Raw genomic sequence first — 22,026 nt, 5'->3', positions numbered from 1 at the left:
CTCTGAATATAATGCATGGGCACTCAACTTCTTTGGTCAACAATGTCAAGTCCTGTTCTGAGTGGAACCAGTCTTATTAAACTGCCGTATGGTCTTGGCCACCGTGCTGCAGCTCAGTTTCAGGGTGTTGGCAATCTTCTTATAGTTCACGCCATCTTTATTGTACAGCAACATTCTTATTTTCCTATCCTCAGAGAGCCATGTTAAACTTCCAGTGACCAAAATGAGAGAGTGGGTGAGCAATAACACCAAATTTAACACACCTGCTCCACATTAACACGTGAGACCTTGTAACACTAATGAGTCACATGACACAGGGTAGGGAAATGGCTAATTGGGCACTCACTTTTGTTGCCAGCTGTTTAGACATTAATGGTTGTGTATTGAGTTATTTGGAGGCCACACCAAATTTACACTGTTACACAATCTATACTATGACTACTTTACATTGTACAAGTGTAATATCCTCAGTGTTGTCCCATGAACAGATATAAACTCTTTACAAAAATGTGAGGGGTGTATTCACTTTTATGATATACTGTAAATAGTTAGAGTGGTCAGCAGGTTGTTACTACCTAATTTGAGAGCAGCATAATGTAGGAACAGAAAAGAGAGCCTGAATTTAACAATGTATCATTTAGTTCCCTGGGTCCAGCAGTTGTGACACAATCACAGTTTTTAGACGCTGTATGAAGCAGAACACAGATAGATAACTCTTCTCACACCAGGCTTCTTATGTACATTGTCTATAGTCAGTGAGCTGCTTATCAAGGGTGGGCAATGATAATTTCCTAGTGGAACACAATCATTGGCGACTCTCCTGAGCTGAGAGTGACAGAGTTTAAAGGGTGCTTTACATGCTGCGACATCGCTAGCGATGTCGAGCGCGATAGCACCCGCCCCGTCGTACGTGCGACATTTGGTGCTCGCTGCATTAGCGAACATTATCGCTACGGCAGCGTCCCACGCACATACCTTGTCAGCGACGTCGCTGTGACCGCCAAACAATCCCTACCTCAAGGGGGAGAAGAGTTTGGCGTCATAGCGACGTCACTGCAGCGTCACTAAGCAGCCCAATAGAAGCGGAGGGGCGGAGATGAGCGGGACGTAACATCCCGCCCACCTCCTTCCTTCCGCATTGCCGGTGGACGCAGGTAAAAAGATGTTCGTCATTCCTGCGGTGTCACACATAGCGATGTGTTATGCCGCAGGAACAACGAACAACATCGTACCTGTGGCAGCAGCGATATTAAGGAAAGGAGCGACGTGTCAACAATCACCGTTTTTGAACGATTTTGCGATCGTTGATCGGCGCTCCTTGGTATCACACGCTGCAATGTCGCTACCGGTGCCGGATGTGCGTCACTAACGACATGACCCCAACGATGTCACAGCGTATAAAGCACCCTTTAGTTTATGCAGCTGTTACACTCAGCTCAGGAGAGTCGCCAATGATTGCGAAACAATCCTTGGGCTGGCAGGACCGATAATAAAGCAGGCAGAATGCGGGTGCCCTGCAGGACTCAGGGCGGAGGGTGGGATTACGGGAGAGGAGGCTGAATATTCATTCACCTAATTAGCCATGCGATTGCTCACCACAATCATCGATGGCACTCCTAATCTGAGAATGACAGCATGTATGTATATGCAGCTCTCACTCTCGGCTCAGGAGAGCCACTGAGGATTGGTGATGCGATCCTGTACAGTGATACAGTACAGCAGCTATAAACTGTCAGGGCCCGTGCAGGGTTCAGAGTGGTGGGCTGGATTCTGTGTGGAGAAGAGGGTGAATATTCATTCACTTAATTAGCTGGGGCTAAGAGCAACGCAAGCAGACAATAAAAATTACGTATTCTGAAATTGAGCTTTACAAGGATGAGTGCACTGATTATTCTTCCAGGTAAAATTTCCAGCTGTAGTTATATTTAAGCACATGCTGGTCCCTTTGATGCACTTTACTATTTATCTGCGGCTGGACTTTTTCCTGTGCATATGCTTATTATTATTATTATATACATAGTGTTAATTCCCCTTTTACGTGGTGTGACATAGGCACTTTTGTATCACCCTCCATACATTTAGTTTTTATCTATGTTCTTAAATGTTTGCATATTTTCAATAAAGATTGTTGTTGCACAATTGAACTCCACTTTATTCTCCTCGTTTTCTGCAGGCTTTTGGTGGAGTGTGCTGTTCACTACTTCTCATAGGTCATTCTGCCATGTGTGGTATGGGACATTAATATAGACTGGTGGGTCATTCCTTTTGCTTAATTCTGTGGTATTGCAGTATATAGTAGGATCACTCAAATGATCACATGTTCAAAGTCCCCTAGGTTAATTTAAAAAAATAAAGTAAAAATGAATTTAAAAAATATTTATAAAAATAAAAAGTTTTAATCACCAACTGTTCCCAAAGTAAAAAGAAATTAAAATTCCTTAAAAAATAAATAGAATTTATTTTTTATTTAAATAAAATAAAAAATAAACATATCATAATGTCCATACAAGGCTGGTCTATGAAAATCTAAAATAAGTTAAGACCATAAGAAATTTTTCAAAATTGTCACTTTTTAGTTTACTCACTTCCACCCAAAAATGCAATATAAAGAGAACGCAACATCATAAACATACCAAAATTGTAAGAAAAAATTGACAGTTCATCATCATCACTGCAAAAACAAGTCCTCACAGATGCAATAGATCATTGTAACCAGTAAAATAAGACAAAATCTTATAAGTTTAATATTTCTGTGATCGTACTGATTTGAATAATCATGTTGCTTGTTTTTTTCATCAACACACAATATTTAAATTTAAAAAAAAAACACCACAAAAAACAAATTGTGGAATTTTTTCCCCCAATATTTTTCCCCATATGGATTTTTTTACCTGCTTTTTTTAAATACATAATAGAGTGAAATGAAATATGCTATTCAGAACTACAACTTGTCCTGCAAAATAAATAGGTCCTCGTATTGCTATATTGATGCAAATATCCTTTAGTATAGGGAAAAATTTAGAAAACAAAAATTAAAAATGACACTGGCAGGAAGGGATAAAAAATTCTACTTGAGTATGCCCTAGATTTTATAAGGATGAAAAAGGATTCTTTTGTATTGGATTTCATATAAATTTGATTAAAATAAATGTTACTTCACATGCCATATTACAGGGACATTATTCCCCAGAAGCATTATAATATCAACTCTATGGTGGAACATGGAGTAACTGCCCTTATGTAGTATGGAGTCATGCTGATTCTGAATGATTCTGTAAAGGCACCATGCACATGCTTCTGCCCATAACATCTATAAAAAAAACTCATACATCTATAACGATTTGAAGCAATCTACCACAAATTCACTGACTTTATTTAACATCACTCAGTTAAGGATTACCTTGTCTATAGTCTCCCTGCTAAATAGGCTTTCTGGCACTCCACTATATTATATACCCATCACCACTTCTTAAATCTCCTTCTGTGTCTGTCAACTTACACAACAGGATCAGAGCATAAACCCACAGCAAAAAAAAATGCTGCACAGTATACAATGTTTGAACAACAATGTTAATTAGAACATATGGTATGCTTAAGATATTTGCATTAATATCATACACCATTTTATTTTGAGCACAGTATTTGAACACCAGCAAAATCGGATTCAGAAAAGAGCATTTATCATTTTACAATTGATACTGTAGCACAAATTTCAATAACAAAGGAAATAAGAGTACCCTAAAATACTATATATTTGATACTCTACCTGCCCTTATTACACTTATATTACATGCTTTTATCCCCTGACATTATATGTTACAATATTTAATCAAATACTAAAACAAAACCAACCTTTCCTTCAGAATTAGTAGACGATACCTTAACAACCTTGTTCCGGTTCAGTTTCCTCTTCACCCAGTCTTCTACTTGGACATTGAACTTCATAAAAGTAACATATGTTAGATAAGCTATGAGAAGCATGAGGCTCTCCCACCATTGGATGAAATTGTCCAAGAAAAAAGTTATGAGCATAATCAATCCCACAATATAAAAAGACACATCTCGAAACAGTGGCCACCAGGTGAGGTTTAACACCTCCTTAGAAAATAAAGCACACATGCCAATTACAAAGAGGATATTGAATACTGCTGATCCAACGATGGTTCCAATACCAACATTGCTGTGAGATATAAATACTCCTATTAATGATGTAAATAGTTCTGGGGCGGATCCACCAGCAGCCATAAAAGTTGCTCCTGCCACATCATCAGAAATCACCAGTTTTTCAGTGATGACTGTTAATGAGGGAACAAAAAATTCATCACAAACTACAGCTAGTGCTATAAACATGTAAATCATCCCAAATATATGGAGCACAACAGCACCCCTCTTTCTGTCTTCTAAAGAAAAAATGTCTTCTGGGTATTCCCCCTTAGAAACAGATTTATTTTTTTCATTTTTATAGTTCATGGAAATAGTGGACCCAGGGGTATCATTCTGGTTTTGCTCAGCAAAGTCCATCAGATTTCGTTGATGCCGTTGCATCGAAGTATGGCTATTTGTAGCACTGGTCACGTCATTGCTGTAAAGCTCTGTCTTTAGAAAGGCACCAACTGAAGTGGACAAAGTGCTTATGGCTGTTATACTGAATAAAAGACCCAGTATTCTAATAAATCTCAGTTTCTTATGAAAAAATGGATTTTTCTGGTTGTGGCGAGGAAATGATTTTCCTATGCAGCAGCTTTTAGAGATGTTGTCAGCAGATTTTTCATGGAGGCCCATTTTCAATCTCCTTAACAAAAATGCTAGGAATTACAAAAATAGAAAAATCCAATATATTGACATGCTTTTATTTTCACTTTTTTTAGCTCTTCAACAGATGTGAAAGCTTTTTCTTGCGTAGATTTCCTTTTGTAGATATTTCATTCATGCCTAAAAACAGTAAAAGAAAAGTAAATATTGTTAATCAATAATTCAATCACATACGCACAACAGTGTTATCAGTTTAATTTCAATGTGTTTTAGAATCTTTATACAGGTTAGGAATTTGCTGAAATAAAAAATACCCGTTTCTAATGATTCTCACTTGATTGGCAAGTGTAAACCTGAAAGCTATCAGCTAACATTTGTTCTTTAGCTAATAATATACTTTACATGGCTTAAACCATAACATTTTTCAGGAGCACAAACCTGCAGTGAAGTCTGTGCCCAGATTTGGCAGGATTTGGCTTGTTTTGTCGATTCGCATCGCTAAGTTAAATAGGATTTTTTTTAGTATTTCTAATTATGTCCACAAATTTTTTAATTCTTGCACTTTCATTTTTTTCATCTCCTTTCAAGAGCCATAGCTTTTGTATTTTTTCTTTCATGAAGCTCTCTGAAGTCATGTTTTTTTTGTGAGAGAGCTGTAGTTTTTATTGTCATTTTTGGTGTACATAACTTTTGATTGCTTTTTGTTACACTTTTTAGGGAGGCAGGATGACTGAAAACATCTTTTCTGCTGGTTTGATTTTTTTTCCTACACTATTTACTGTATAGGTTAAAAAAAAATATTTTTTTGATAGATCAAACCTTTACAAACGGGGCTACAAATCAAACATCCTTTTTTTTTTTTTATAACATAGCCAGTATCTAGCATGTATAAAGTGAGCTCAGCTCCAGATTCCGTTTCATTCACCCACACTCGATTTGTAACATACATGTATGTCACATGCCATGAACAAACAGTTCAATGGCCTACTTTCCGCACTAAAGGGTGATTTACACGCTGTGGCATCGGTAACGAATTATCGTCGGGGTCATGTCGTTAGTGACGCACATCCGGCACCGTTACCAACATCGCAGCGTGAGACACCAATGAGCGACGATCAACGAGCACAAAAACGTGAAAAATCGTTGCTCGTTGACACGTCGCTCATTTCCTTAATATCAGTGCTGCAGCAGGTACAATGTTGTTCCTCGTTCCTGCGGCGTCACACCGCAGGAGCGACAAACATCTCCTTACCTGCCTCCACCGGCAATGCGGAAGGAAGGAGGTGGGCGGGATGTTACGTCCCACTCAACTCTGCCCCTCCGCTTCTATTGGCCGGGTGCTTAGTGATGCCGCAGTGACATCGCTATGACGTTGAACGCACCTCCCCCTTGAAGGAGGGATTGTTCGGCGGTCCCAGCGACGTCGCTGACCAGGTATGTGCGTGTGACGCTGCCGTAGCGATAATGTTCGCTACGGCAGCGATCACCAAATGTTGCACGTACGACGGGGGCGGGTGGTATCGCGCTCGACATCATTAGCAATCGCTAGCGATGACGCAGCGTGTAAAAGCACCCTTAAGACTATTCTGAAGATCAATATTTTTATTTTGCATTAGTGTAGCTGTATTGGGCATATTTTTTGTGGAACAGATAATAATTTGACTAGCTTTTATTACTTTTTTGAGTTAAGGTTGGAAGCTATCCACTTTCAAGTAAATTAACTTTAAAAAAAAGTTTTGTTCATGTTACAGGTAGTAAAATAGCAGCAATACCATATACTGTATGTGTTATTTGTTACTATTTCTAAACAAAAATATAATTTTTTTTTTTAAACTAAAGTGTGTAAGGAGCTGTAGTGTTTCACTATGTACTCTGTTTATATCATTACCTAAGAATTGGTCATCAATGTATAACAATCAATTAGGTTGTCTTTATTAGCAGATCAGCTATGGTTTTCAGTTCATCATAAAAGTTTATGCACACTACTGTACTTTTAAAAGAAATGTGTAATCAGAAAAATACTTATTGTTTTTATAAATTTATTAAGTTTATATATCAAATATATTTCTAAAGATGGCGGGGTTTACATGCCTCTACCTGCATATAAATATAAAAAACAAACAAACCCTGAAATGCATCAGTTTTCAGTCACTCTGGATATTGAGGCTTATAGTAGTTTGGTACTTCCTATTCTGTAGTTAACACTTTTCAGTTGTCTCCTCATATTTCCGTCATCTCATCTCCAGGAGTGGACATAAACAGAAAAGGATAGCACAATATATGGGCCCTTTACAGTACAAGAACTTATCATAATGCATGATTCCACTTGCTTTGGAGGTAGAAGGTTGCCCACCCTTTCCTCTCTGGCCCCTGTGCGGCTGCACAGGTTGCTCCGATGGTGTGTCCTGCTCATCTCATGTTCTTGTGGTCCATGTTGCTACTGTACAGCATATCTCTAAATGCTTTTAATAGCAGCATTACATAATCATCAGAAAATATAATACAAGTGTGCAATTAGAAAAAAAAAACAGAAGACCAAGGTTGTCAAGGCATCCACAGAGATTTATGTGAAGTCCCTATCCTCTAAGATTTTAATACTGCATGTAAAACCTGTCCTACTCTCACAAACTTTATATAGCCTTATAGCTAACCTCTCTTTCACGGAAAACAGTGGTGCCTGAAGGTTTGTGAACCCTTCAGAAGTTTTCATATTTTGCATAAATATGAGCTATAACTATATGAGATTTTCATACTTGTTAGATAGTTATAACAAATTAAACAAATGAGTAACAAATATTAGATTTTGTCATTTTCTCTAGCGAAATTATCCAATATCAGATATTTGTGACTAGCATGTATATGAATCTTTAGGACTGGCAGATAATTTGAAAATCAAATTAATCTGGTAGTTTCAATCAATGGTATCACATTAAAGCGTGAATCTGCGATTTGTTTTATTTAACCCCTTCACCCCCTGGCGACTAAAACACCCTAATGACCAGGCCATTTTTGCCTTTCTGACCACTGTCACTTTGACAAGTTATAACTCTGGAATGCTTCAGCGGATCCGGCCGATTCTGACATTGTTTTTTTGTGACATATTGTACTTCATGATAGTGTTAAACTTAGGCCGATATTTTTGCTTTAATTTGTGAAAATTTTGGAAACTTTGAGAACATTTTGAAAATTATATCAGCAATTTCTCATTTTTCCCACAAAATTTACAAAACCACTTTTTTAGGGACCACATGACATTTGAAGTGACTTTGAGAGGCCTAGGTGACAGAAAATACCCAAAAGTGACACCATTCTAAAAACTGCACCCCTCACACTGCTCAAAACCACATCCAAGAAGTTTATTAACCTTTTAGGTGCTTCACAGGAACCAAAGCAATGTGGAAGGGAAAAATGAAAATTTTACACAAAAATGTTACTTTAGCCACAAAAGTTTGCATTTTCACAAGGGAGAAAAGAGAAAGTGCACCCTACAATTTAGTGTGCATTTTCTTCTGAGTATGACAATACCCTATATGTGGTAAAAATCAATTGTTTGGGCGCACGGCAGGGCTCTGAAGGGAAGGAGCATCATTTGAATTTTTTAATTCAAAATTTGCTGGATTCATTAGCGGACGCCATTTCGGGTTTGGAGACCCCTTGAGGTGCCTAGACAATGGAGCCCCCCCACAAGTGACCCTATTTTGGAAACTAGACCCCTGAAGAAATATATCTAGATGTTTGGTGAGCCTTTTAAACCCCCGGGGGCTTCACAGAAGTTGATAATGTTGAGCCATGAAAAAAAAAATATATTTTTTTTTTTAACCACAAAACTGTTACTTGAACCAAATTGCTTTTTTTTCACAAGGGTATCAGGAAAAAATGCAGCATAAAACATATTGTGCAATTTCTCCTGAGTACACCGATACCTCAAATGTGGTGGAAAGTAATTGTTTGGGTGCATGGCGGGCCTCTGAAGAGAAGGAGCGCCATTTGAGAGCAAAATTGGTTGGAATCATTAGCAGAAGTCATGTTGCATTTGGAGACCCCCTGAGGTGCCTAAACAATGGAGCTCCCCCCACAAGTGACTCCATTTTGGAACTAGACAACTCAAGGAATTTATCTAGATGTTTGGTGTGCAATTGTACCCCCAGGGGCTCCACAGAAGTTGATAACGTTGAGCCGTGAAAATATTTTTTTTTTACCACAAAATTTTTGCTTCAACCAGGTAGCTTTTTTTTTACAAGGGTATCTGGAAAAATGCACCATAAAATTTATTGTGCAATTTCTCCTGAGGACGCCGATAACTTATATGTGGTGGAATTCAACTGTTTGGGCGCACGGCAGGGCTTGGAAAAGAAGGAGGGCCATTTAACTTTTCAAACGCACAGACGCCAAGCAGTGATGTGCATCACTGATCAACCTCTGCTGGACGCACGGACAGATGAGATACAAAAAGGAAAAAAATAAAGTCACGTCGAAAATTGAGCACGGATGCAGATACGTTATGTGCATCACTGATCAGCGCTTGGCGGGACAGACAGACGGATGAGGTGTAAAAACGGACAGGGGATACAGGAAAAAAAAAATTATATTCACAGGACCCAGAGGATTAGCAGGAGGATCACTGACCAGAGGAACTGCAAGAGGAATAGAAGGCAGCAAGATGGACAGCTTATTACAGGAGCAGCAGGCAGGAAGTTGGACAGCTTATGTGTGAGGACCCAGGAAGGACCCAGCGATGGAGGTAGATAGGATCGGACTAATGAAGACCTCGGACGACCCGGTGACAGCAGGTAGGGGACGTCGGAGGAACAGCAGATGGAGAGGGAGGAGGGGGAGACCGGAGAAACAGAAGAATGGGAGCAGAATAGAGGTCGCGGAGGGGAGGGGGAGCAGATCGGCAGGGGAACACATCGGCAGGGGGCAGGGGCATCACGGGAGCGCGCACGTGCATCACGGGAGCGCGCAAGGGCATCATGGGAGTGTGCAGGGGCATCACAGGAGAGCACAATACTCACAGGGGGAGCAGGTATCAGAAAACAGCAGCGGTGTGGTACTACATGTACCAGCCGGTGTACGGCGCAGACATGCCTGGAAAGGGCTCCCCAGGCTAACACAAGCCTGTGGTGGGCGGTTACCCCCAGGTCAGACCACCCCACTGCATGCTAATTGGCGTGATTGCACGTCATAGCAAGATCGCTCCAATCAGTGCTGCAGGGGCTGAGGGGGCTCCATGTTTGATCTCCAGCTACGATCTGCTGCAGCTGCTGCAGCATCTCATAGCAGGATCTCACAGGATCGCACTGATTGAGGCATTTGTTTTAGCCGAAACCATTGCGATTGATGTGGTTGGCGGTTCAGATTTGAACAGCCAATTACAACGATCGTCGATGGGGGGTGGCGATGCCAACCCCTTGGGTCAAGCAAAGGTCTCCTGCTGTAAGAAACAGCAGGGGACATCATTTGAAAGCCGTTGCTATGGCCACGGCAATCAAATGAATTTTAGGCAGTAAAGTTTCGTCCCTGGTCGTTAAGTCACGTAAAAATAGGACGTAACTTTACTGCCCGCAATCGTGAAGGGGTTAAAGGGAACCTATCATGTAAAAAAAATGCTATTAGGCCTTGTGAGCATGCTGATTTTTTTGCTGCTTTTTTGGGTGCAGTTTGTGGTCCTAAAGTGCATGTATGACCTTCCCCAGCAAACTTTATGAGAAATCCAAAAAGGCTGTGTGCACATTGCTTCTATTTTGCCTGCAGTTTTGGTTGCAGAAAAAACAGCAGCATGTCACTTTGTTTCTGCGTTTTCCCTCCATTTTGCCGTTGAAAATGTTAAAAAAATGCAGGGGCAAAAACGCACCATCGAAAACGCGGCAAAACGCATGCTTTTTTATGGTGCGTTTTTCTGCCAGAGGTGCGTCTTTCGCCAGAGAAACAAAGCTGCAGTGTGCGCACATACACTTAACCTGCAGATATGGTGTTAATCTGTAGGTTAATAGTGTTCTAAAGCTGTCTGGCCGCTGCAATGAAAGCCCAGCAACCGGGTCTAAACTGAACTTTATTCATCCCAGCAGCCACCATTACTGTCAAAGGGGAGCAGCCATAGCAGTTTTCAGTGTCCACTGAGTACACAGTGAGCGGTGGCTGAAGCTGCGTCCCAAGCACTGACATTCGGCTCTGCATTGTATCAGTACTGACCTGGCTGTCAGTCAATGCAGGGGCATGATCAAAATGACGGAAACTGCTCTGGCCATGTCCCTAAGACTGAAAGCCAGAGCTTAAGGGTAAGAACGCACTTTGCGTTTCCACATGCGTTTTTGCTGCTTTTTAGGTCCGTTTTGAGAAGCACCTTTTTGCATGCCAAAAGGCATGCGTTTTGATTTTCCAGCAAAGTCAATGGAAAATGGTGATTTTCAGACCGCACTTTGCGTTTCTTTCATATTTTGTGGCAAAAACCATGCGTTCAAAGAAGCAGCATGTCAGTTGTTTTTGCCATTTTGGGTGCGTTTTGCTAACATTGAAGTCAATGAGAATGGCAAAAACCAAGATTCCTTCAAATTCCTGCGTTTTACCCAGGGCTGTGGAGTCAGTAAGCCAAACCTTCGACTCCGACTCCTCAATTTCTCTTGCACCGACTCCAACTCCGACTTCGACTCCTACATATATTGCTTATATAAAGACCAAAGAAAGGAGTCAACAAAACTACCTTCATGCAAATACAGTATTTTTATTAAACATTAGTATGACAAACACAATAAAAATTCAAGGTGTGCTGGCAAGGATGCAGACAGAGGTGGGACATGCATACCATTGCTGGCCATAAATATATTAGATATCCTCTAGCTGGGAACAATGTGTCATGAATAGTAATTTACCACAGTGAAGTACTCAGTGGTTAACCAGTGAAATACATACAGTGCAACATAGTGCAGGGATGTAATTACTGTTTTGGGCAGGCAATCAGCACAAAATCCTAACTCAATAGAGCATATCGCTCCCAGGAAGTATAAAGGGAGTGAGAGGATGCCACTTCCACTCCTGCCAAACACTGGTAACCATAAGAGACATAAGTTTAAAGAAGGTTAAAGATGACACATACCCATAGTAGCCAAGCCAGCAAGAGAGATGCAGTTCCACAGACCCCGACGCGTTTCGCGAGGGCTTCTTCACAAAGGGGCGACCCTCTCACTCCCTTTATACTTCCTGGGAGCGATATGCTCTATTGAGTTAGGATTTTGTGCTGATTGCCTGCCCAAAACAGTAATTACATCCCTGCACTATGTTGCACTGTATGTATTTCACTGGTTAACCACTGAGTACTTCACTGTGGTAAATTACTATTCATGACACATTGTTCCCAGCTAGAGGATATCTAATATATTTATGGCCAGCAATGGTATGCATGTCCCACCTCTGTCTGCATCCTTGCCAGCACACCTTGAATTTTTATTGTGTTTGTCATACTAATGTTTAATAAAAATACTGTATTTGCATGAAGGTAGTTTTGTTGACTCCTTTCTTTGGTCTTTATATGTATATATGGAGTCACTACCAGGGATTTTGTATCCTTTTTGTCCTCTATAGGGGTTATGGTGATCCTTTGTGACCACCAAAAATTTCCCCCACATGGTTATGTTCAGATGTTGTTTATATATATTGCTTATAGTTAGGTGAAAAATGTATTGTAGTACATAAACATGTGTATGTGAACATCAGACATTTAATAATTTTTATGATACAATAATCAATATATTTGTATAGAACATAAAATATATTTATTGGATACAACTTTAGAACACAAAAAACTGTAATAAATTGTAAATATGTAATATACAGTAGATTACATATATATCTTGTGTGTGTATTTATCGTGTGTGTGTGTGTGTATACTGTATGTATATATATATATATATATATATTGTGAGACTGTGACCGGGGTTATCTATGACGGCCGGTATGTCTCGCCCCGGTTGTGCTCACTCCATGATAATCCACTATAGGGTTAATGCTGTTTTCCCTACAGGCTGAAGGGAGGGATAAATAGATTCAGGAACAAGGGCAGGTGTGCCGGGTGTGAGGGGGTGATCACATCTCCCTGAGTTCTCTGCCGGAAAGGCACCTATGTACTATTGTGAACTTTTTCTTTGGAATAAACCGAGTGCTGTGAACCTTGGTGCCTGGATCCCGTGTCTTCTGCAGCGCAGCCGACGATGCTACCTCACATATGGTGGAGAATCGGCGGGCATGACAGCCGGTGAGGTGTAGCATCCATCCCTGGTGACCCAGCTGCGCATGTCCTGGATTCGAGCGGCTATACTACAGCCCAAACCCGGCGACGCCATGGAGGACATACTAAAGCATTTGGCTCAGGCTAATGCACAGCAGCAACAGGCTAATGCACAGCAGCTACAAACCAATGCACACCTGCTCCAATCCTTGCAAATGCAGGAAAAAAAATTCCAAGAACAGATGGATCAGGCCAATGCACGTCAGCAGCAATCCTTGCAAGTGCACCAAGAACAGATGGAGCAGGCCAATGCACGTCAGCAGCAAGCCTTGCAATTGCAGGAAAAAAGGCACCAAGAACAGATGGTTCTCCTGGCCAAGTCGATCCGTGCCAGACCGGCAGCAACAACCCCGGGACCGGATGACGACGGCAGCGTCCGGAAAGCGGTGAGACAAGCGTTGCAAAAGATGACCCCGGGTGATGATGTGGAAGCGTTCCTGGCGGTGTTTGAGCGGGTGGCCGAGCGGGAAAAGCTGCCGACCCCGCAGTGGGCTGAGGTATTGTCGCCCTATCTGACGGGGGAACCCCAAAAAGCGTACCTGGACCTCTGTACCGAGGACGCCATTGACTATGTGACCCTGAAAGCCGAAATACTGGCTCGGTTGGGGGTGAATACCTATGTACGGGCTCAGCGGGTAAATCAGTGGTTCTTTGAGGAAGCCAAACCCGTACGCTCCCAGGCCTATGACTTGTTGCATCTTGTAAAAAAGTGGTTGCAGCCTGACACTCTGAGCCCGGCGCAAATGGTGGAAAGGGTAGTAGTGGATCGTTTTGTGCGCACTTTACCCGTCACCGTTCAACGGTGGGTCGGACAGGGTGACCCGAGTACCCTGGACCAATTAGTGTCCCTGGTAGAGCGGCATGTGGCTACGCAGGACTTGATACGGGACACTGAGACTTTGCGTACCGCCCGTCGGTCCGGTCCCTCTAAGCCTAGGGCCAAGGACCCACCGCTGACACCGGTGCGGGAGTCCGCTACCGTCCCGTCTGAAACCACACCCTCCGTCCCTGAGGTCCGGAAAACTACGTACCCTAAACGACAACTCGTCAAGGGGGTGTCCTTCCCTATTAGATGTTGGCGGTGCCAGCGGGTGGGACATATGGAAGCCCAGTGTCCACTCACCCCGGAGCCCATGGATTGTGGGGTTACCCGGCGGGGTTCAATGTATGCTCAGGTGGTGTGTATCGCTGACCTGGTCTACCCAGAGACTGAGCCCCACTTGTGCCAAATTCAGGTGAATGGATGTCCGGTTATAGGCTTGTTGGATTCCGGAAGCTTAGTGACCCTTGTGCGATCAACCCTAAGGGCTAAAGTAAAGGCCACAGGACGTACCGTGGGGGTGGTTTGCATACATGGGGACCGCCGAGACTATCCCACGGGGATAGTCACCATCACAGCACCTTGCGGTCAGGTGCAACATGAGGTGGGACTTATTAATACTCTTCCCTATGATGTGATCCTAGGAAGGGATCTGCCCTATTTTTGGACTTTATGGAAGGGACCTCATAAGTCCCCTCAGATATTGGTCAGTCCGGGACCTGAGCCCTACAATCCTGAATCCGGGACGCCTGCCGTAGGGGTCCCCATGATAGGGACAGGATGTGAACCTGATAGGTCGCCCCTAGAGGTATTGGCAGGAGAGGCTGAGACGGTCGAGCCCATCCCGGAGTTGGAGGCGTCCCCGGATACGTTTGGGACAGCCCAACTCCAGGACCCTACGTTAATACATGCCCGGAGTCGGGTGACAGTAGTTGACGGGGTGGCACAGCTGCCTGGTGCCCAGGTAAGATACCCCCATTTCGCTCTTAAACAGGATTTACTCTACCGGGTAGATGAAATACGGGGCGTAGGGGTGGAGCAGTTGGTGGTGCCCCAGCCGTATCGCCGGCGGGTCCTCGACTTGGCTCATAAACACCTGATGAGTGGTCACCTAGGGGTCAAGAAAACGCAGGAGCGAATATTGCAAAGGTTCTATTGGCCCGGGGTCTTTGGGGAGGTAAAACGGTTCTGCGAAACCTGCCCGGAGTGTCAGCTTACCGCACCCCTGACCCACTTTCGCAGTCCGTTGGTACCGTTACCCATTATAGAAGTCCCTTTTGAACGGATAGGGATGGATCTGGTGGGGCCCCTCGTAAAGTCTGCTCGAGGGCACCAGCATATCCTAGTGATCGTTGACTATGCCACCCGGTATCCAGAGGCGATACCTCTCAGACATACTGCAGCCAAGCTTATAGCTCGGGAGTTGTTTGCTGTGTTCTGCCGGGTGGGGTTGCCCAAGGAGATCCTTACGGATCAGGGGACCCCATTCATGTCTAAAGTGACCAAAGAGCTATGCCGGCTACTCCAGATCAAGCAGTTGCGTACGTCTGTGTATCATCCTCAAACGGACGGTTTAGTCGAGCGTTTCAATAAAACCCTGAAAACCATGCTAAGAAGGGTGATCTCAAAAGACGGGAAAGACTGGGATATGATGCTTCCCTATTTGATGTTTGCCATACGAGAGGTACCACAGGCATCCACGGGGTTTTCGCCTTTTGAATTGTTATACGGGCGACATCCCCGGGGATTGTTGGACCTGGCAAAAGAAACATGGGAACAAGAGCCCACCCCCCATAAAAGTGTGATTGAACACATTTTGGGTATGCAGAACCGCATAAGCGCGGTCATGCCAATTGTGAAGGAGCATTTACAGGAGGCTCAGGCCGCGCAAAGCGGCCGCTACAATAGACAAGCCACCATGCGGACCTTTAAACCCGGGGATCGGGTGTTGGTATTAATCCCCACGGCGGAGAGTAAATTCCTGGCTCAGTGGCAAGGCCCCTACGAGATAAAGGAAAGTGTCGGGGTGGTTAACTATAAAGTATTGCAGCCCGGTAGGCGGAAACCTGAACAAATATACCATGTCAACCTATTAAAACCTTGGCAGGAACGGGAAAGCCTGATGGCTGTTTTTTCCCCACCTCCCTCCTCTTCGGGTCGTTCACATCCGGCTCCAGCGACCTCCGGAGAGGAAGAACCGGAAGTAAGGATTGGAGAAGCCCTCACCAAGCAACAGAGGCGAGAGGCCAGACGGTTGGTTCAGCAGAACCCCGATGTCTTCTCCGAGCTGCCCGGTAGGACCAGTCTGATACGACACGATATTGTCACCGAGCCCCACCTGAAGGTACGCCTGAAGTCATACCGGGTACCGGAGGCTCGACGACAAGCCATATCGGAGGAAGTAAAGACAATGTTACGCCTGGGGGTCATCGAAAAATCCCGGAGTGAATGGGCTAGTCCGATTGTCCTAATACCAAAACCCGATGGCTCCTTAAGGTTCTGCAATGACTTTAGGAGATTGAACGAAATATCCAAGTTCGATCTCTACCCCATGCCCCGGGTGGATGAGCTGATTGATAGGCTGGGACAGGCGCGATATTTTACCACGCTCGACCTGACCAAGGGGTACTGGCAGGTGCCACTAACGGAGTCCGCCAAGGAGAAAACCGCTTTTGTTACGCCGGAGGGTCTCTTCCACTATGTTGTCTTGCCTTTTGGGTTACATGGCGCTCCGGCCACGTTCCAGAGGTTGATGGACTTAGTGCTGGAACCCCACCAGGCGTATGCATCAGCGTACCTGGATGACATCATTATTTACAGCTCCGATTGGCAGACCCACTTGGAACAGGTACAAGCGGTGGTGGACGCGCTTCGAACAGCCGGATTGACAGCCAATCCCAAGAAATGTGCATTGGGACTCACGGAAGCCCGCTAATTGGGCTACGTGATAGGCCAAGGAGTGATTAAGCCCCAAATTAACAAGGTTGAGGCGATCCAGAAGTGGCCTAGACCCCTGACCACGAAGCAGGTTAGGGCCTTCCTGGGTATCGTGGGGTACTACAGGAGGTTTGTAAAGGATTTTGCGGGACTATCAGCCCCCTTGACGGACCTTCTCAAAGGCAAGAAGTCCGTCATGGTGCGCTGGACTCCGCAGGCCGAGGACTCCTTCCGGGCCCTGAAGGAGGTCCTGTGCGGACAGCCCGTTCTGGTCAACCCTGATTTCCGGAAGGAGTTCATTGTACAGACTGACGCCTCGGAGGTCGGCCTGGGGGCAGTGCTGTCTCAGGTGGTTCAGGGGGAGGAACACCCCGTCACCTTCTTGAGTAGGAAGCTCACCCCTCCCGAGCGGAATTATAGCGTAGTGGAGAAGGAGTGCCTGGCGATCAAGTGGGCCTTGGAGTCCCTACGCTATTATCTGCTGGGACGGCAGTTTCGCTTGGTGACGGATCACTCTCCACTGGTCTGGATGAGGTCCGCCAAGGAACGGAATGCCCGGGTTACCCGGTGGTTCCTTTCTCTGCAGAAATTCCGGTTTACGGTTGAACACCGGACCGGTAGGTTGCAGGGCAACGCCGATGCCTTGTCCCGCGGCCCGTGTTTGATGGCTGGAGTTCAACCCCGCACGCTTGAACTGAGGGGGGGGGGTATGTGAGACTGTGACCGGGGTTATCTATGACGGCCGGTATGTCTCGCCCCGGTTGTGCTCACTCCATGATAATCCACTATAGGGTTAATGCTGTTTTCCCTACAGGCTGAAGGGAGGGATAAATAGATTCAGGAACAAGGGCAGGTGTGCCGGGTGTGAGGGGGTGATCACATCTCCCTGAGTTCTCTGCCGGAAAGGCACCTATGTACTATTGTGAACTTTTTCTTTGGAATAAACCGTGTGCTGTGAACCTTGGTGCCTGGATCCCGTGTCTTCTGCAGCGCAGCCGACGACGCTACCTCACAATATATATATATATATATATATATATATATATATATATATATATATAGTGTTACATATTTACAATTTTTTCGTTTTTTGTGTTCTAGAGTTGTATTCTAATAAGTATATTCTATGTTCTATCCAAATATATTGATTATTGTATCATAAAAATAATTAAATGTGTGATGTTCACATTGTACTACAATACATTTTTCACTTAAATATAAGCATTATACTAAATATTATTATTTAGTAAAATATTCAGCACATTCTGCATTACACTACTGTCCCCAATTTACTATATATTTTAGGAGTCGGAATCTGTGCATTTTATACCGACTCCGACTCCACCAAAATGAGCTCCGACTCCGACTCCACGGCTCAGACTCCGACTCCACAGCCCTGGTTTTACCTGCTTTTTATGTGCAGAAAACATGCGTTTTGGACTTCCAAAACGCATGCTTTTTGGCCATCAAAATAATGATTTTACATATCCCTTTACACACACACACACATAATCCGACAATTAAATTTAAGAAAAATATGCACTTATTGCTATTTTAGCGAAAAAATTTATATTACCGCTATAATTTTATGAAATCTATCTATTTTCATTATTTTTCCCTTTAATATAGATTTGATCCTTTTTTTCTCTTTTTTCATTCTGTTTGTCTGTTTAAACTTTATTTAGCAGTGTCTGGATGTTCAAAACGCATCTGTCAAAACGCAGGTGACAGCATGTAAAAAGCGCTGAAAATGCATCTAAAACGTGGTTAATACGCATGCGTTTTCAGCGCTAAAGTTCTCAAAAAGGCAACTTTGGTCAAATCAATTAAGCACAAAAGTGTTTAGAACTGCAAGTAGGTGAACGCAAAGTGCGTTCTTACCCTTAGAACGCTATTAGCCCACAGATTAACCCCATATCGGCAAATGAATAACGTTTTTTTGACATGATAAATTAACTTTAAAGCACTACTACAGTGTTTGTTTGTTTTTCACTTCTGTTATGTTGCTTTAAATGTAAGCCCTCGCCACCTGTCGTATACTCACCTTCTGGCGGTTTCCTAATTTAGTGATTGCTGCTGCAATCCCGCGGCACCACCTTGTGCCTGTAGCTGCTGACTGGCCAGAAGTCAGAAGCTACATCACAGGCACTCAATGCATCTCTACGACAGCCACAGCGAGACACACTGGAGCTGCCGGCTAGACAGTTATCATCGCAGAACAGGAGCGCTGCTGCAAAAGGATGAAGACGACGGAAGGTCAGTATAAGAAAGAGCTCAGGGGACTTAAATTTAAACCACTACTAAAGGGGTGCAATAAAAAAAAACACTGTAGTGTTGCTTTAAGAACAGGAATCAATTAAAGTCTGAACTTTATAACATGTTTGTGGACATCTACCATAGAATGATGAAAGGTAAAAGCTGTCTCTATTAGAACTGGGCGGAGTCACAAAAAACTGGGACCCTGCTCATATTTTTAAAAAACTCTGGTTCAGGTACCCATATAAGTCTATAGGAACCAGAATCCGGTGATTAAAAATGTTGGTAGAAGGGATGGGGGAATAGGAGCGCATGGTGTACTCACCAAAGTTCAGTGACAATGTGGCAAGCTGCTTCCAGGTCGCACATTAACTTCCAGAGCTGCATGCATCTAGATCGTGCACCAAAAGTAAAGGTAGATGCTAGAATGTATGGGCTCCTTCCAGGTATGACATAATTTGTCACGTGATAGAGGGGCGTTGAAAATGCAGTCCAGTTTAGAATAAACATTCTTTGTTTAAGTCCACGTGGGCATGGAGTTGTTTATAATAAAAGCAGGGGTCTGGAGGTAAGACCCCCTGGAGGGATGAGCAGATCTCTGCGCCTGAGATGTGTCCTCCTCTGCTCAGCCTGTGCTGCCTGCTTCATGAGCTCGCTGCTATGTGTCCTCCCCTGCTCAGCCTGATTGGCCTGCTTCATGCAGCAGGGGGCTCAGGAGGAGCTGCGCCCGCGATGTGTCCTCCTCTGCTCAGCCTGAGCGGCCTGCTTCATGAAGCAGGTCGCTCAGGATGAGCTGCACCTGTGATGTGCCCTCCTCTGCTCAGCCTGAGCGTCCTGCTTCATGATGCAGACACCGCCTGTCATTAGTTGCAGGCAGACGCTGTCACACAGGCCGGGGGCACGTCTGACTGCAACGAATCACAGAGACCAGGCCAGTCGGTGGGCGGGGAAAGCAGTGCATATGTATGAGCAATGATGAGTGGAGGCTGCAGGAGCAGTGTGACAGCCGCACCGGAGTAGTGTACAGCTGTGACGGAGCCTTGGTAAGTATGAAGCACTCACTTCATTCTTGTTTCATTTATTTTTCCTTTATACTTTTTTATTTCTCGAGTGCTGGATCCGGATAGCACCCGGGCACCTTAGAAACTGCGTGGATCTGGACTTTTACAGTTTTATGCATCACTAGTCTCTAACAAAAGCTGTTGGAGTTGAGTTCCAATCACTGTTGATAACAATTTAGATGCCACGGTCAATCTCTGGAACCAACAATAAAAGGGGTTTTACTACAAACAAAGTAAATTTTAAAGTTAATTTTAATCAATATATCTTAAAATAATAATAGTTTCCACAAATGAATGCATTTTAAAAAAATGTTGCTCTTCTAAGATAATCTTATATATGTGTCCCTGCTATGTACTGTGTAATAGCCGTGTCTGACAGTACAGGGAATTTATTCTATTGGAATTTTCATGTTTTTCAGTATATTTTATGGTAAAATGAATGGTGTAATTAAAATTACAGCTCATGTTGCAAAAAACAAGTCCTTACATAGTTATGTTGAAGGAAAAATAAAAAATGTCTCTTTGAAGAAGTAAGGAAAAATAAAAGCACAAAAATTAAGAAATGCCTTGTCCTGATAGGTTAAGCCAGGGAAGGAAACACTATAGATGCAACCTGTGCTAGTCTGCTGCCCCAGTGTTAGTCGGGCTGCTCGGATCCGGGATCGTCGTAGCTCGAGGGGTCTGGATCCGGCTTGGCGGACACTCTGATCCATAAAAGGGGTTATTTACAGGGGAAAAGTTTGTGACGCCACCTGCGGGTTGCGGTAATGGGAGTACCGCCGCTGCTGGAGAGAGGACCGGGGCAGATTGTGTGAAGCAGCAAGGTGTCAGTCCCTCTGCAAGTAGGGAAGGGCCCGGGCTCAGGGGATTGGTAGATTTGGGAGGACAGGGTGCAGGGACCAGGGTACTCACTGCGGGTAGTCGTGGTGTTGGATGAAGTGGAGAAAGGAGACACACACACACACTGTAGGTAAACCAAAGTCTCTGAGTACAGCTTCCGCTGCTGGGAGCCTCTCCAAGTATCCAGTCCCACCAGTGTCACTTAGTGATTCAGAGCCTGCCTCCGTGCACAATTTGTTGTCCGTTGATGATCCCCGTGGCTTGAAGCTGTTGGGGGCCCTGATCACTATGTGTAGTGTAGCCGTGCTCTTAAGGGCTGGCACTTGGGACTTAACTGGGTTGCTGTGTCTGGAAAAACCCTGTCCCCCTCGTTGTGCTGATGCCCTTGATCTCTGAGCGTCTAGGGAAGTCCTTGAAGATCCTCTCCCTTTCAGGTGAATTGTCAGGACGTTGAATCGGCTCCTCACCTAGGGTCCTGTACCCCGTCGTGCTCGGTACTGGTCAGTTCTGTTGGGCCCTTCTGGTGCTGACAGTCCCTCCAAGACTATGTCCGTCATGCCTCTGTCCAACGTTCCTGCAACCGGTCCCCGAGTCCTCTGGACCCGGATCACTGCTTGCGACACAATCAGTTTTTCTTAGCTCCCCAGGAGCTACCTCTCCCAGCTCCTCACTCTCTGAAGCTCACTTCTCCACTTTCTGTCTCCCTCTTGCAGTCTGTCCAGTTCCCAAGTGTCTGACCCATTTTCCAGCTAGTCCAACCCCCCCTGGTGTGTCTGGCAGTAACTGATGTGAGGTGATTGGGTTTTGTGGTGCACATGGGAGTGACACCGGTTTCTTGGGCACCTGGAACCATGGGAGGGTAGGCCCTGCACCCTGTGTAAGGATGCAGTTCCCTGTGGCACCCTAATGTATTAAGGGGCGCCAAACTAGCGTACAGGAGTCCAAGAGGTAAGAGAGACCATTACCACCTCCAAAACAGGTAGAATTGTACATTACAATAACTGAACTGCAAAGGACCCATATATTATTCTTGCACAGGGGTCCTCTTCTGTGTTCTCTTCTGGGTTAATCTAGTACAT

The 22,026-nt window shown here is 44.3% G+C and overlaps 1 protein-coding gene across 6 annotated transcripts in view; it reads right to left on the bottom strand.

The window, feature by feature from the left end:
* SLC24A2 (solute carrier family 24 member 2) overlaps positions 1 to 22,026 on the bottom strand; it is a 344,055-nt gene that overhangs the window by 281,447 nt on the left and 40,582 nt on the right. For 5 of the 6 annotated variants that reach the window (XM_075316302.1, XM_075316318.1, XM_075316310.1 and 2 more), the window contains exon 2: positions 3,853 to 4,932. In XM_075316302.1, coding sequence (XP_075172417.1) covers positions 3,853 to 4,782 — 930 coding nt within the window. In that variant the 5' untranslated portion in view covers positions 4,783 to 4,932. The remainder of the gene's footprint in view (positions 1 to 3,852; positions 4,933 to 22,026) is intronic. The other variant, XM_075316326.1, reaches the window with a different exon arrangement.

The sequence above is a fragment of the Anomaloglossus baeobatrachus genome, chromosome 1 (assembly GCF_048569485.1).
Source record: "Anomaloglossus baeobatrachus isolate aAnoBae1 chromosome 1, aAnoBae1.hap1, whole genome shotgun sequence".
In the NCBI taxonomy this organism is placed as follows: domain Eukaryota; kingdom Metazoa; phylum Chordata; class Amphibia; order Anura; family Aromobatidae; genus Anomaloglossus; species Anomaloglossus baeobatrachus.
Note: the sequence above shows the minus strand (reverse complement) of the source record. Positions and strands in the feature narration are given on the sequence as shown.